Raw genomic sequence first — 16,952 nt, forward strand, 5'->3', positions numbered from 1 at the left:
TTAATGACCGTGTATTCTCAGTAGGGTACCCCCGTCATGGTAGGGTTGGAGGGGGGAAAAAATTAAAATAGGGTGGTGGGTAAGGATTATATTTGGAAAATGATGGTGCCCCTATAAAGAGAAGTCAGCGCCCCGTGTGCTCTCTCATCATCTTCTCGTGTGCCTCTTCTCTCTCTCTATCTCGTTGCTCCCTACTACGAGTCTCTCTACCACTCTCTCACTTATGTTTGTGAGTAGCGCAGAGACTACGAGCTCTCTCTCTCTCTCTCTCTCTCTCTCTCTCTCCGTCTCCCGCAGCGGTCTATCCTTCATTAAGGGTACTCTTAGAAAGGGTACCTTTAATAATTAAATACCACGTTAGAGGGAGCGACCAACGTTTGAAACCTTAGTGAAGCTAAGGTTTTCGTCCAAAAATAAAAAAAGAAGCAGCCATGATAAAATTAATTAATTCATTAGAGTGAAATAAGTGCGCACATATAAATGGATGCGTACGAGTCAGCAGGACTTGTTAAAAAAAGGCTAGAATCTCAGTAGTGGAGTCCCCAAAACCTGTAGCCACAAGCAAATTAAAGTGAGGTGTCTTGTCTCTTAAGAAGAAGAAGAAGAAGAAGAAGATGATCAGAACGCTGTAAACTCCAGTTCCCCGCAACTTCTGCAAAGTGGGTAGTTGCGATCCCATGGCTTTCGCTTCGACATTTTTACCCCCTTTTGCAGATTGCGCCCGGGAGATTTCATCTTGCCGTTACCAGGTACAATACCCACCGTTGGATTCCATGATCCTGCTTTGCATTCTTGTTTACATCTCTTATAGCACTTGCTGGTCTCAGAACTCGAACCCCGAGCTCTTGTATCCCTGGCAATGGCTTTTCCTTAGCCCGGCTAGCTAGCAGAACTATTGACTTTGTACTTTTTAGTATTGGGTCTTTGTATTGATGCCTTCTTGAGAATGGATGGGGTAACCATTGATTTGGTAGAGCCATCAGGCGTGTAGCCTTAGCAGTATGGGCTTGTGACTTGGGGAAGGGAGGTCCCAAGTTCTAATCCCCTCAAGCCCTGTTGGTATTGTGGTGGCTTTGCAGCCCTAATTGTACTGCCTTTGGGTAAATTAACCAAGCTGCCTCCAGGTGGGTAGTACCAAATTGACACTACAGAAGAATCTACTCAAGAAGAATAATATCAATGATGTGGTAGATTACATCCATCTTTGGGCAAATAAACCAGATTGCCTCCTGCGCGTACCGAATTGCAGTTGCAAAAGGATCTACTCAAGAAAAAAAAAAAACCAATGATGTGGTAGTGAGCATGGAAAATGTTCTTTATGCTGCTTGCATTGGGATGGCCATCTTGCTTCCCGAAATTGGTCTGAATGCCTGTCTGGAAAAGTCTGAGCAGCCACCTGTTTTCAAAAGGGGAATGGACTTGGAAAAGGGCGCGGGGTGGCCGACCCCAACCAATCTTGTTTGTCGTGATCATTGGGAGATGGGATTGATAGCAACAAGCAAGGGCATCCCCCATCATTATCTCACAATATAATCATCTTTTTTTTAGGCCCTTCATAGTTTGCCTTTTTATTTCACCCTTTGTTTTTTTTCATGCCATTGTGCATGTTAAATTTTCCATTTTTTGATGTACTACTCGGCTGACAGACCCTTGTCGTCTTTTCTAGGATGCTAAAGTTTTTGTAATCTTAATTGAATGCACATGATCCGTGCTGCCAGCTATCTGAAGTTAGGGTTTGTGTAGATTTCAGAAAGTTACATGGATGTTAGGTCATGCCGCCTGACCTTTGAGAGTCCACTTTCAAGCAATTGGCAGCACAGGTTTTTTACACTACTTTTTATGCTAGCTCTGGTAGCTACCTTGCTTTGACCTTTCTATTTCTTGGAAGCACACACATATAAGGTTTCTCACCATTATCTTGTGAGATGTTTTAGATAGCTTAACTTTCTTTCTCTCTCCTATTGTCGATTGAAACTTCTGTAGCATGGAGTTGCTTGCAGAACAGCAATAACAGTGTCGCAGATCGAAAATGACGGTGAAGATAGAACATCAAGAAAAAAAATAGCCAACCTTTGTGTCCAAAGAAGGCAAAGGGTTCCACTTCCTACCCATGTCAATAATACAGGGATACCAAAGCCATTGAGTGAGTTTTTGTGTCAACCAGCGGGAATGGAGTCAATGCTGAATACCAATGCTCTGCAAAGCCATGAGTATGTGGGTTGCAATACTTTCAGGTATGGTGCCTCCCACCTTATGCAAGAATAGGTCTTGTTTTTGCTGAGCTCTTCTGCCCCTCATTTGAGTGCTGAGTCGAGGGCTCGCGTAGCTCTTCTCCTACATTTCTTGTTTAATTAAGCCTAACAAAAGGAGAAGGCATCATTATATGGGAAGAATAGATCTTCAGTTGATATTGTGCTTATTCTTTCTATCTTTAGTGGTGCATTTGCCCTATCAACTACTTATTTGTTGTACTAATTATTTCTATTTGCTACTTCTCTTAGTGCTAGGCTTCATTATGGATGAGTCTGTCCTGCATCTCCGGAGGTTTGACAAAAACTCAGTACGAAGGCCTTTGTGTGAATATATGCTCTTATGTGTGTGTGTGTGTGTGGAGTGCGTGTGTGAGAGCATATCTTGATACAGAGTTCTGCTCCCACTATTGGGCACTGATGACATTAGTGGGGATGTCGTAGTATCTAGTCCATACTATGCATAATGGAGTTGATAGCTATATAGTCTTGTGGGTTGACTACCATGAGTATATAACATGCACGTTCCTAAAAGGTGAATTTGGGCCTGTTCCTAGATTCATCTAGGTATATAATTCAGTCGTATTAGCGGACATGCAGATTTCACATTGTGAATTTTTCGTCCAAGTTGCGGCCAGTTGATATTGTGCTTATTCTTTCTATCTTTAGCGGTGCATTTGCCCTATCAACTACTTATTTATTGTACTAATTCTTTCTATTTGCTACTTCTCTTAGTGCTAGGCTTCATTATGGCTGAGTCTGCCCTGCATCTCCGGAGGTTTGACAGAAACTCAGCACGAAGGTCTTTGTGTGAATATATGCTCTTATGTGTGTGTGTGTGTGTGTGTGTGTGTGGAGTGCGTGTGTGAGCATATCTTGATACAGTGTTCTACACCCACTATTAGGCACTGATGACGTTAGTGGGGATGTCGTAGTATTCAGTCCATACTATGCATAATGGAGTTGATAGTTATATAGTCTTGTGGGTTGACTATCATGAGTATATAACATGCACGTTCCTAAAAGGTGAATTTGGGCATGTTCCTGGATTCATCTAGGTATATCATTATATGGGAAGAATAGATCTAGCCCTCACACATTCCGAGGTTTTCCTCTTTTTTTGAAGCTAACATGAACATAAGAGCCTCTATATTTTATTGGTTCTCATGTTCTTTTGACTTCACATCCTTGACTATCCAAGGTCCACACTTTCTTTATGATCATTTCACCAAACAAGACCTTGGTATATTTTTTTTGCATAAAATTGGACTTCATCACTACCACATTTAAACTGGATTTGACTCCAATGGATTTGGCGCTCACTCCATTGTGCATTTAGCATTGTTTGAAGCCAATTGAGTGCTCAGTGATCGGTTCAGACTGTAAAGTTCCACCCATAAAGGAAATATTTCTAGTGTTTGAAGGCGTGGATCGTTGCTAGGAGTTTTTTGTTAGATACCGAGTAGTTCCATTCTATTGGGTTTGATCTGCGGCTCATGTAAGCCATTGAATGACCATTCTGGTAACTTAGTGAGATGAGTTTGCTTTGTGTGGTCTGAGGCCTCTGTGTCAGTTGTCAGACAAAATTCAATGTGACCATAAAGACCTTGGGTCTGGGGAAAACAATCGCTCCAAGCTTGCTCTGATACCAATTGGCAATGTTAGTTATATGCGAGAGTGTGTAAAGCTATTCTATGGATTTAGCACTCAATGGAATGGCCAGAAGGAAATGAGAGGCTCTAAGGTAAGAGCAACTAACACAAACAGGACACTGAGGGGTGCTCCCCCTGAGAAGGAAATGAGAGACTCAAAGGTAAGAGCAACTACCACAAACAAGACCCTGAGGGGTGCTCCATTTCCTCTTTCTTCTCTCCCTTTCTGAGTATTTCCATTACTGAATGGGAGTGAAAGTGCAAAAATGGCTGAATGGCAAGTGCAATTGGATCCTCACTTGTGCACTCTGAGAAGTAAGCACTGAAGCAAATAATTTATATCACAGCCAGATTGCAGGAACCTGACATGAGATTAGATCTCTGGATAAAGGTGCTGCTCTGATGAATTTGGACCCTTATGGAGGTTGGATCTGCTCTTTGTCTGCTCTCCGGTGTGCACAGGCTGGGCTCTGGTGGAGGGTGAATGCTCAAATGGAAGGTGAAGGGTGTGGTGTTGCCCAGCAAGAGACTGCAAAATGTTTTTTAATAGCCAGTGTTGTGTGGCCTTGCTGCCCAGCCCTGGGCCAATACTGTTTGTCCATTATGTCTCTCTTCCTGCTGCTTGCAGCTCGAGTTTCTTCTTCCCTTTTGCTGCTCTTTGCCCCCGTTGTTTCATGTTCCTCATACACATAGGCATCCTATTGTGCATTTCCACTTACATTCTGATAGCCTCTTCTGTTCCTTCATAAATCAGGTCTCAAAATGGGGAAGATATTTCTGCTTAATACTAGCCTCTAGAAAGACATGCATCTGAGTTGAAGGTAGGCTGAAGCACTTGCTCTGAAAAGCCACTTTTTCTTGTCTAGGCAAGTGGAGGAAAGATCCTCACATGCATCTGAGTGAAAGGTAGGCTGAAGCACTCGCTCAAAAACATCTTTTGCTTGTCTAGGCAAGTCGTGGGAAGATCTCACAAATTGACAACATGCTTGAATACACTGTTGTTGGCAGTAATGTATTTGTGATTCTTGTTGGATGTCCAGATGTATATTACCAAAGCTGGAGATTTTGAAATTTGAAGTTGCTCCAGTGGTGGACCTCTCTGTTGTTGCCAATGAACAAGAATGCATTGTAGAAATGCTATCGTGCAAGGTGAGCAGATACATGAGTTTTGTGTGCTTTTTTCCTGTGGTTTATGGGGCATGGCTGACACCTAATGTACTAGTAACGATTTAAGTTTTGTGGCTGGCTTGTGTGTATGGTGGATGTATGTTGGCTAATAAGAGTAGAACTCAGTAAGTTTTGTTTCAACAAATGTAAGGGGTGTTTTTGTGGTGTGACAATAACCAAAACATACCTGTATGGACAACTTTTATGCCCTTATAAATATAATTATATGGACGAGGGTGGGGAGAGCATGATGTCTGCTGTCTTTTGGCATTTTAAGTTTGTGTATAGTTTACAAGGTACAAGGATGTTTTACCTGCTGTGAGTGGGCTGCAAAATTTGGCTCACAATGTGATGCAATAATTTCTGTTTGTGTGTGTGTGAAACAAAGAAAGAAAGATCTATTAATGTTTTTGTGTTTGATGCAAGAATTTCTGTTTTGTGTGTGTGTGTGTGTGTGTGAGAGAGAGAGAGAGAGAGAGATCTACTAATGTTTATGGAAGATCCAAAGGGCCTATGAGATCAGGAATAGTACAACAATACCATGGGTATATAGTGCTGTGGAAAAACTAAAAAAAAGGACGTGAAAACCGAAAACTGGAACATGACTATAAGCCTCATGATGGAAGATGCGGCTGTGGTGAGGGCATGTCATGTCATTGGAGAATCTCATGGATCTGTCTCTGTCTGGTGGAGATCCCTGGTGCTCTGGGTCAGGGGCGCCTGGCACATAGGATGGACTAGGCCTGCCCACTTAGGATTCCTCTGGGAGGAGAATATGGCCCCTGTGTGTACGGCTGGTATGAGCTGATGTCGATGCAGTGGTGTCAGCATGGGTGGCATGCTCATGCCATGAATAAATCAGTGATGGATCTCTGGACCACGTCTTGTATGGGCTGGCTTTGTCTCTCAGCATGTCCTCTCAATACTCCGTCCCTATTTAGTCATCCCGTGATGTTTGTGGTCCCCCCATGAACCCCTCCTGGAAGAGGCAGTGAAATCTCCCCCATATCTCATAATACGCTGGGCATTTGAACATATAGTGGGCCTCATCCTCTGCCTCCCCTATGGTGCATACTTTGCATATCGACTCCTCTCATTGGATGTTCTGGGCTCTCCCAGTCTCTACTTGGAGGGGCGGTGGGGGAGGATACTCTGAGCTGACAAATCGGGATGTGCATAGGATGTGACATGTGGATCTACATCTACCTCGGGATATCAAAGAATTCATCCCTGATGAGTCTCAAAAAATGCTCTTTGTTTCGTCCCTATCTCTGATGATGACACCCAAGTTTGGTGTATGTTTAGACCGAGGAGATCCAACCGGATGGTCCGTGAGAGGTCGAGGTGTGCCCAAGCTATATATCGAAGTTCCATATTCATGTCCAAGCTTCATGCCCAAGTTCAAGCTTCCAAAACTGGCTGGAGCCGGGCGGAGGACGGCCTAAGCTGAGTGGTGGTGGCGGCTCTGGAGGGGCTGAGCTAGGTGGCGGCCGGAGTTCCATATTCATGTCCAAGCTTCATGCCCAAGTTCAAGCTTCCAAAACTGGCTGGAGCCGGGCGGAGGACGGCCTAAGCTGAGCGGTGGTGGCGGCTCTGGAGGGGCTGAGCTAGGTGGCGGCCGGGCTGAGCTAAGCGGCAGCGGCTTTGGGGTGGCTGAGCTAAGCGGAGGCCAGGCTGAGTGGCCGAGCTGAGCTGAGCGATAGCTCTGGGGTGGCTTTGCTGAGCGACAGCCGGGCTGAGTTGGGCGAGGGCGGCGGCAGCAAGTGGATGAAGATGAGGGTCTCCTTGCTCTCCACAAGCTTGATGCCCAAAACAAGATAGCTCTAGCTTCTTTTATACTTGGAGAGGGCCTTGCTTTTTGCCAAAAAGCCATCACGCTTTTGCTTTGCCTTTCTATGCTTTGCTTTTCTCTTTTTGCCTTTGCTTTTGCTCTTTGTACTTTTATTAATAAAATATTACTCAACTTTTGGTGCTTTGCTTTTCTAGCTTTAAGGCCTTGCTTTTTTGGCCTTAGAGTTGCTTTTTGGCAAAGCGTGTTTTAGCTTTTTGGTCCGGCTCAGTCTCCTCTTTCCAATGGTGCCCTTGGCTCGCAGTCAACCCTGTTTTTGACTTTTTGCTTTTTCTTGCTTTTTGACCAAGAATGGTGCTTTTTCTTAATCAAACCTTATGGACCTTGTGTCCCCATGTCTTCTTCCACCTGTCTGGTGTCCGGGCATGGGTTTCATCATGTGAAATAGAGCTAGGAGGGCCAAACAGTTACAGCATGTAAATCAGCAAATTAGGGTTTGCGTTTTAGGGTTTGCATTTTTGCATTAAAACTGCCTTTTGCATCAGCTTTTTGCTCATTGTCAACATAGTATAGTACTAGAAAGTCTATATTTCAATCTAGCATGGTTCTAGGGTGTCTAGGATGCATGTAGAAGACTAGTTTTAAGGTTTTGGGACTGATTATAGTAAAAAAAAACAGCAAGCATTTTTGCATGGAAACAATAGAGGATATTTTTGCTTTGATGAAAAAGTTAAGTGAAGCTAGTTGGGCAATGTTCGAACGGGCATCCCAAGAAAGTGCAAAGATTTACCAACAAGCATGTGAAGACCAAGATTGCTGAAGGGAACAACGTGAAGAAGAAGCAAGGCAAAGAAGAAAAGACGACGAAAAGGACATGGAGTCTAACAGTTTGGATCAGCCAAGTACATCTCCAAATCAGCGTTTTCCATTAATGCATAGTGGAGGACAGTAAGCATAAGTTCATTCATAGCATTCATAGTCTAGATCTACATTGGATCTATGACAATCATTGTAATTACTCATTCATTCAGAAATATATAGTAGGAGTAGGTTAGGTAAAGAGTCTCAATCTTCTTCTTCTCTCTACTTCTCTATGTCATGAGCATGCGATTAGCGTTAATCTTTATTGCTTGTGTTAATAGTCATGTAACATGGGGTGCCCATCTTCTCACCGCTTGCTAGCCCCCTTTGTGCATCAAGTTCACAGATATGAGAAGGCACCTACATGGGCTGCCACGCTATTAGGAGCTGTTAATAGGGCAAAACGCAACATATTTGTGAGGTGACATGCCTACCGTTCTTGTGAAGGCAAACAACTGATCAGAAAATGCAAATTTGTGCATGAGAAGAAAAATACAAAGATGAAGGGGGTGGCCCATGAAGAGAAAAACACATAGATGCTCATGGAAGGCTAAGAACGCAAAAACCCTAAAAATGCAAAAAACCTAAAAAATGTAAACCCTAAAAACGCAAAAGGGGAGAAGGTGAAGCATGGCAATGGAATGGAGCCTAGCTCTGATACCACATGGGAAACATGGCCAGGTCCAGGAGGTAGTGAGCAACAGTGGACGGAGAGGTGGAGAGATCAAGCCATGGTGTGTGGAAGCATAGACATGGATATGGAAGAGAGAGAGACAGAGAGATGAAATAGAACTCAAGTGAGAGTGAGAGAGAGAAGAAGAAAGAAAGAAAGCTGTATAAACGTCTACTAGAGGCCGAACTCGACCTATGAGACAAATCAATGTACAACTGTCAATGTCTTTTGGATGTCCAGAAAAAAAAGGACAAAATGAACATGAAATAAAGTATGCAAGTACTGAGCTAGTGGGGGGGTGTGATGGATGGAGCACTACTGCTAGAGGCTTAGTAATAAGTATGCAACCTATATGCGTAGGGTATACAAGAATGCAATGCAGATTTGTCTAGCTCCTACCAGTACCATAATGGGGGTGTAATATGTGATACATAGGCGATGGCGAGGCAAAAATACCTCGGAGCATGATCTCCGGGTGTGAGTGTAAGTGAGCTAGCCGCTCCTGGATATGGTGCTGATGTTGAACCCGTATCTCTGTGATCTTCCTCGATGGCGAGGCAAAAATACCTCGGAGCATGATCTCCAGGTGTGAGTGTAAGTGAGCTAGCCGCTCCTGGATATGGTGCTGATGTCGAACCCGTATCTCTGTGATCTTGCTCTGATGTAGTCTGGGAGTCTGGTAGCCTGGTGCTCTCGGTCTTCGTCTAGTTCGGAGGTCCGCAGAGTGGTGAAGTGTAACCCCCTCCTGTGTCAGGGTAGGCACTGGGATAGATCTCTGGAAGAAATCAGTGAGCTGGAGCTGTCGCCCACCTCTCCCTGTGGTATGAGTCTGTATCAGTGTCTCTCTGTGGCGCTGTGTCTCTAACAAGAACTGGCCAAATCTGCACTGGTCTGCGGACTCCATGATTTGGCGGAGTGAGGGATCACTGAAGATGGTGGTGTATCTCTCTCTAATGACACTATATGCTCTGCATCTGCATACATAATGTTCCTCACTCTCAACCTCCTCTTGGCATAGTCTGCATATCCTCTCTGCTTTGGGGATCCGTGTTGCCCTACGTGCCTCAATCTCAAGCTGGTGTGATGACACTCTGAGCTAGCCAATCGCCACTTGGGCACTGTGAGGCATGTACACATCCATGTATCCAGGTCTCTGTATGAATCCATCCGCTGAGATACGCATAAACTGATCTCTGTAGTATAGCATCTTCGGCAGTAGAGGCTGACTGGGTGTAATCCAAGTCTCTTGAGTGTATCGTTGCCATAAATCCTGCCGAAGAACTCTGTTCCTCTCACTGTGAGAGAGCTGGATGTGGTGTGCATGTATATCATAGTGGAAAGGTGGCAGGTGATCTATGTCGAGACCATGCTGAGTGAGCCACTGTATCATCTGTGAATACCATGATCTCCTATCTCCACTCTCTGCGAACTGCCTGGACGCCTCAAAAGCTCTATGTGAGAGTCGATCTGATGGCATATCTCTGATCCTCTGTATGAGGCAGATCGTCTGGAAGAGGGCCTCTACTAGTGTAGGAGGTGCACCGTGCAACAAACTTTGTCCGGACAATGTCATGTGGGACGGAGGGTTTGCTGCGGATCATCCGTGAGAGCATGAGAATCTGAGGCCTCTCTATGTGAGACCATGTGGAGGTGGCGAGCCCAGGTGTCCATACTGTTGCAGCATACATCAAAGCAGGGGTGACTAGTGTGTCAAACAACCACCCCTTCGTGCGGGGCTCCTGGAAGTGTGCCTGGTGACACTGTCTGTCTAGCATGGCTAGAGCTGCATACCCTCGTGTGAGTCTATCCCTGGCTGCCTGTGCCATAGTAAATCTTCCTGGCGGAGTAATTGGAATCCCCAGGTACACATATGAGTCTACCACCTCTACCTGTCCTCCTGCTAGTGTGAAGATGGCTTGTCGTCGAACCGGCCCTGAGGTGTGGAAAATCATGGCCTTGGTTTTCCCAAGGTTCACTGTAAGCCCCCTGTGTGTGCAGAAGTCATCGAGTGCATGGAGATGGTGCTGTAGTCCCATCCGCGACTCAGAGACCAGAATAATATCATCTACATATAGCATAATGTGGACTATGGTACCTGAGATGTCTACCCCGTCCCCACCACCGTGACCAATGAAGTCAGCCACCTCATCGATGTATAGCCCAAATAGTGTAGGAGAGAGTGGGCATCCTTGCTTCACACCTATGGTGCTAGCAATAACATCAGATAGCCCCCCGGGGCATCGTATGCGCCCGAGGACGTGCTCATATAAAGCATAGATGCCCCAAACCATCTCTAATGGGATCCCCAAACCATCTCTAATGGGATCCCCAATGACTGTAGACGCTAGAAGAGTCTCTCTCGTGGCACTGTGTCAAATGCTTTGTGGAAATCCACAAAGCAGCAGTATAATCTCTTCTCCCGCGCCCTAGCCTGGTCAATTAGACATCTCAGAGTGAATATATGGTCAATAGTGGAGAAAGCTCGTCGGAATCCAACTTGCCCTGGTGCTTGCAGTCTCTCCTTCTCTGCATATGAGCTCAACTGTGCCTCGAGCACTGCGCCATAAAGTTTGGCCAATGTATGACCAATCATGATAGTCCTGTAGTTGCTGGGGTCTAGCATGTCTTAGTCCACTCAACTGGTAGGCCCTCCACTAGTGCCCTATTAAAGAGGTGAGCAACAAAGGGTCCCAGTGTGTCAGCTGCATAAATAAGATGCTCACTCTGTATACCTGTGTGGTCAGCCGATCTCCCATGCTGTAACCAGCGGATAGCTCTCTCTACCATTGAGGTGGTAAAGAAAGTAGAGGTGGTAGGGCGGGACTCCTGTGGCTATGGTATGGGCGGCTGCTGAGGGATATGGTAGATGCTCTTTGCATATGTGTGCCATGTGTGTGGATCGTCAATCGGGGTACGAGGGCGAGGCTCTCTCATCTTGCGCCATGCAGTGGTTGGATCTCTGCTCATGAGTAGGTGGTATATATCCCAGTACTGTGCCTCCTCATATGCACGCCTCTTACGGCGTGTGAGGGTCCTCATCTGTCGGCTCGCCTGTCTTTGTGTAATGGTCCCCAGTGCTCTCTGGGCACAGAGGTGTCTATATAGCTCTCTGCACTCATCATCATACCATCGATTCTGGGGCATGCTCCCAGATCTATCTGTGTGTGCAATGTGTGTATGATGGGGGAAGCTGCGGGTGGCGGCTGTATGTAGTAGAGATGACAGATGGGTGGTGAGTGTGTCTAGAGGCGACAAGGGATCCGTCTGGAATAGCCCGTCATGATACTCATATATGTCTGCCAAGTCATGGGTGAAGTAGAAAGTTGTATGTGATGCCTGTGTGGGCTGTGTGGGTGCTGGTGTGGAAATAAGAGGTACGTGTGATCCGCACCAATAGGACAAGGGGGGATGGTGAAAGATGTCACTGCCTGTGTGGTCTCCATGAACCCTATGATGTAGTCCACTGTGCTACCCCCCCTCCCCCGATCGTGGAAAGCACGTCAGTGCTCCTGAATCCTGCCACTGTCTCATCCCGTTATAAATAACGAGATGGTGTCGCGCTCCCAACTCAAGTAAGTGATGACCATATCTAGTGTTATCCGGCCCCATGTCCTCTGACACCCTGCAAGCTCCCGTGTCCTCCACCTCTAGTGTGTGCATCACCTCGGGGTCTTGAAATCATAAATGTCGCACTGTCGGCTCTGTGTTCGTGCATTGAAGTTTCCCATAAGGAGGACTTCCCCCAGGTTGGAGTAGTGTATGATCTCATCTGAAAGGGCTGCATATGGTGACTTTCCCAATGGCCCTGTGTCCTCCTCCTCCCCTCTACTCTCCTCCTCTGCTGTCATGCCATATCTCGATCCTCTAGGAGAGAAGTAGCATAGAGCAATGTATAACACCCTGTCTGCTGAGAGCTGCGGTCTAATCCACATGTATCTAGCCTCCTGGTCACGTGCTACCACTTGTAGGCGCTCCTGTAGCTCTCGCTTGAAGAGTACCGCTATACCTCTAGATCCTCTCGATGTGCTTTGCCGTGTGGTCCCCCGTATGTAAACTCCCACTGATAGCCCTCTACTTTGGGTAGCCCCCTCTCTGGGCTCTGGTGTGTCTCTGTAAGTAGTATGATGTCCCGTCCCTCCATGACCTCCTCCATCCTTCCAGGATGTGTCCAAAGTGCTCCATTGCAGTTCCAAACTGCTATGTGTATCTTTGAATCTGGATCCTCCATAGCCGATGTCCCATAGGCCGCTTGGCGCTAATCGGTGGCCTTGCCATCGATGATGACACGGCCATTGCGATAGAATGCTCTCTTGCCCTCTTTCTGGGCCTGTAGGACTCTGGGCATGCATGTTTTTCTGTGTTCTATCTGCATCCTTGTAAGGTCGTCATCCAAATAAATGGGATCTCCCTGTAATCCTCGTAGAATCACCCTCTTCCTCATGAAGGTGACCCTCTCCGTCTCTTCTGCAAACTGTAGGATGAGGGCTCGCTTGTGTGTTGAGTCTTTCCCGGCTCTCCATGCTTTGGTGAAGAAGAGAGGGTCCTCTTCCTTGTAGCCGAGCTTCATGCATAGAAGCTGTACATCTTTCTCGGGAGTGGAGTCGGGTGTCTCGGCTATACCTATGACTCGAATGTTGAGGCGGCGGGCATGCCTCATCTTCTCCTCCTCAATGATGGTGTGAATGATTTGGTGTTCTTCCCTTTGAGTCTCCTCCCTCACTTCTTTACGGATGTTCTTCTTCACCACTTCAACCCATCTTGACTTCCTGGCTTCGAGTTTTCCCTCCATGTCCTTTGTGATCTCCTTGGAGATCTCTTCTTTGATGGCCGTGAGAGTGTTATCATTGTGTCCTCTACTAGGTTTGTAGATAGCCTATTCTTGGTGTAACAATCTCTCTCGAAGTGTCTAGGCTTACCTCATAAATGGCACTTACTCTCTCTTTTTTCTTTGAATGTTGGCTTTGATGTAGATCCCTTATTGAAGTGCTTTTCTTTGTCAAGTAGGCCTCATCTTAGAATTTAGGCAAAGTAATGTGCGAAGGTACATGAGTTTCCGGGATTTCCTGGGTTTACTGTCTTTTACCGGCACTTTATGCCCGCGAGACCAATCCTTTGATAGAGGCTACGAGGGAGGATCGTGTATTCTGCCAGATCTGTTGAATAGGCTTGCTTCGAGAAGCTCTCATGTCGTCTTCTTTCGTTCTTTGGTTGTTGGATTTGGATTAGCCTTGTATTGGAGCAATGTTGTAGCAGCTTGGGCACACGGTTGCCTAAAGAGCCAAAAGCCCCTTGGAGTTGGGTTACCTTATTCCATATATGACCAAGTGTTGCTCACGGTGGTGTATGCACTTTGGAAGTGGGAACACTATTCAATTGGTTTGAAGTTCCGGATCCGCACAGACATCAATTAGTACTTGCTCACTCAATCACAAGACGATCTATCTCCACACCAGCTTCGTGGGTGGCACTTTCTCTCCTAACTCACTTTTCATATGTTTGCTGAAACGCACAGATGGAGCAGCAGTTTGACCTCATCTTACTTGCGTTAATGGCTGCATGCTGTAGAAGACAGGGTGTGCACCATGTTGTACACAAGTAGTTTGAAAGATGATGAAGACTGACACCAGGGCTGGTTATATAGGGTTTTCTGGACGGGAAAAAGGCTGGTTGTGGGAGAAAATCTCCTTTTCTCTGCCTTTTAGATAGGTGATTGGTGAGCATCAGGCATTTTCTCAATTTTCTGTTATTTGTCATTAACAGTGGATTCATAATTATTATATGCACTAATCCTTACCATTGAGGGTTCAAACCTAACATTGGGGAGTTGCTATTTCATGCTACACCATTCTTTTGCAAAACCCCTTTTGACGTGAGCATTCAATTGCATCCTCCAACCTACACTACATTTTTGCCTGTCATTAAGGGGGAACATTGTACTAATGGTCATTACGGAGTGTCATTAAGCACCTAATCTCTGTGTAAAGGGTTTTGACACTGCCCTTGAGAGTCAAGAGGCATCATACCCAATAGATAAGTTCATGGGGAAGGGCTTTCACACATGGCAAATGAAGGTCAAATACATGCTTATGAGGGAATTCCTATAGGGGATTGTTAGAGGGAGTTGCTATTTCATACCATTCTTTTGCAAAACCCCTTTGATTTGAGCATTCAATTGCATCCTCCAACCTACACTACATTTCTGCTTGTCATTAAGAGGGAACATTGTTCTAATGGTCATTAAGCACTTGATCCCTGTGTAAAGGGTTTTGACACTACCCTTGAGAGTCTCAAGAGGTACGACCACCGTCATTGCATCATCATGGCATCATACCCGATAGATAAGTTCGTGGGGGAGGGCTTTCACACATGGCAAATGAAGGTCAAGTACATTCTTATGAGGGAATTCCTATGGGGGATTATTGGTGGGAGAGATCCTTGTCGAGCTGGGGGGAGATAAAGTGTGGAATGAAAGGGATGAATAGCATCATTGCATTGGGCCTCGGTGACAACATAATACATCATATAGCAAGCAAGGATCAAATTTTGTGTACATCCCATTTGCTTGAAAACTGAAGACAACATACAATTTTACAACAAATTCCATCCCTAACATGTCAATGGGTTACACCCTATTGAACAGAGGTGGGAAAGTCCATTACTCGATGAGTAACTTGAGTAACATATCATGTCACTCTTTTTCTCACTCCCCCAAACATGTCCTCATGTAGAGGCCCGACTTCCAAAAGCAAACAAAGGAATTAACATCATATGTGGAGTTACATCCACTACTGAGCGATCCTGAATCTTGGATATGCAACCTGGTCTTAGGCACTTAGTCCTAGACGACAAAGTTTCAAACTTCTTCTCTCTCTCATGTATAATTCCGAGGCTGCCTCATGCATCACTATGCATCAATATCACTTGGCCATCTCGAGAGAGTGTGAGGAATCACCCTACGGGTAACATGTCATGCTTAGACAAACCAAGAAAGTTCCTTATCTTGTTGAAATTCATAGACTAGCACTGCCCCTCATGATTACCATAGATTAACTATGCTGAGTGCCCAAGCATAGAGTGTTCTAGATTAGAAACCTGCTGTGAGATCCTACATGAGAATACACTCTGGCGTCCCATACCACCAGAGCACACCCCACACAATGTGAGAATATGTGAATATGAAGCACAAGCAAGTAGAGATCACACAAGTGAAATTAGACAATCAAGATCTGAAATGTATTGAATAATTATGAATGAACAATGTTCATGCTTATATATATATATGTCTGCTAGTCGGCTGTAGCGAAAAACCTACTAGTTTGGACAAATGATAAAATGCCTTTAAAAACCTAAAACTAAGCTATAAAATAGCTGAAAATTTACATCAGATAAATATCTGGATAAAAAGTGATATAAAATGGAGTAAATGTTGGGAAATCAGAGTTAAGTGCGGGAACAGTCTCTTAGCCTAGAATCTTCCCTTGAGGTAAACAGTGATGTCACACCTCATTTAATAAGGTCAAAGAAGAGGTACTTTCAGCCCATAAAAGGGGCACCAATGTACTCACAAATCAATCAATCAAGCAATCAAGTGTACTTTGTGCCCAGGCCCCAAGCTGTTGTGTCTTATCTTGTACTCTCTCTCTTCCTTCTCTCTCTAGCCATGCTCTCTTGCTCACACATCCGCCATAGCTCTTGAGCCAACATTGGTATCAAAGCAGGGGTTCTTGCTGCCTGTGTTTGGCTACAACAACAAGACAAAGCAGAAGAAGAAGAGACGAAGGAGGAGGAAGACAAAGCATCGCTCTCGTCCTTCAAACACGAAAAGATTGCTGCTCTTGCTTGACAAAGGAGAGGACAACAAATATGGAAGAGCCCGCACGATCTCATCCTCGCATCCTGTGTAGGTGGTTGGGCGCTGCCTGAGTGGTGGCACATGGGCTATTTAACCGACCGTGACGCCGACCAAGGAGGGGGAGTCAAGCCCGACAATGCAGAAGAAGGGGGGAAATCCTGCCCACACGTCGACCAGTACTTGTGAGCCCGTAACTTTTGAAGAGCCCGTTTTTTTAAGGAAAGGGTTAAAGATCAATATTGGTCCTTAAGGTTTTAAAACCTTAGAGCTTTAAAAAAGGCTGTTCATGTGAGAACGTTTTTATTACCTTTGTGGCCTATTCCCATTTCCGTGAAATTTGGGCCTTTTTTAAGTTGAGCCTGGCCCTTGTCCAATTGAAGCCTTCACCGATACATTGAGAGTCTCTCGGGTTCTCAACCTTGGCCATTGGGCCTAAAATGATTCACCAAGCATCCAATGCTTGGCACCAACACCACTCTCCGCAGCCGAAAAACTGAGAGGAGATTGCTAGAGAGCTTGGGAGCATGAAGCACATCCCGAATGGTAGAAGGCTGGCCCAAGGAAGAGTAAAGTCCCACACTACCAACCGAAGAGACCTCCAAGTTGGAAGCATCACCAATAGACACCGTCGAAGAGCTGGGACAAGTGGCATGAATGTGATATGCAGCGGAAGTCTTTGTATTGGAAGATCCTGTCACACAAATGCTCA

General features: G+C 45.5%; 1 protein-coding gene across 3 annotated transcripts in view; it reads left to right on the top strand.

Annotated features, from left to right (window-relative positions):
- Window positions 1–536: 536 nt before the first annotated feature.
- Window positions 537–16,952, top strand: part of LOC147610946 (DUF1997 family protein, putative (DUF1997)) — a 55,697-nt gene continuing 39,281 nt past the window's right edge. For 2 of the 3 annotated variants that reach the window (XM_086785610.1, XM_086785612.1), the window contains exons 1-4: window positions 537–749; window positions 1,744–1,820; window positions 2,001–2,234; window positions 4,942–5,050. In XM_086785610.1, coding sequence (XP_086641736.1) covers window positions 678–749; window positions 1,744–1,820; window positions 2,001–2,234; window positions 4,942–5,050 — 492 coding nt within the window. In that variant the 5' untranslated portion in view covers window positions 537–677. The remainder of the gene's footprint in view (window positions 750–1,743; window positions 1,821–2,000; window positions 2,235–4,941; window positions 5,051–16,952) is intronic. The other variant, XM_086785613.1, reaches the window with a different exon arrangement.

Source organism: Cibotium barometz, chromosome 48 (assembly GCF_041138505.1).
Source record: "Cibotium barometz isolate CiBa-2024 chromosome 48, ASM4113850v1, whole genome shotgun sequence".
In the NCBI taxonomy this organism is placed as follows: domain Eukaryota; kingdom Viridiplantae; phylum Streptophyta; class Polypodiopsida; order Cyatheales; family Cibotiaceae; genus Cibotium; species Cibotium barometz.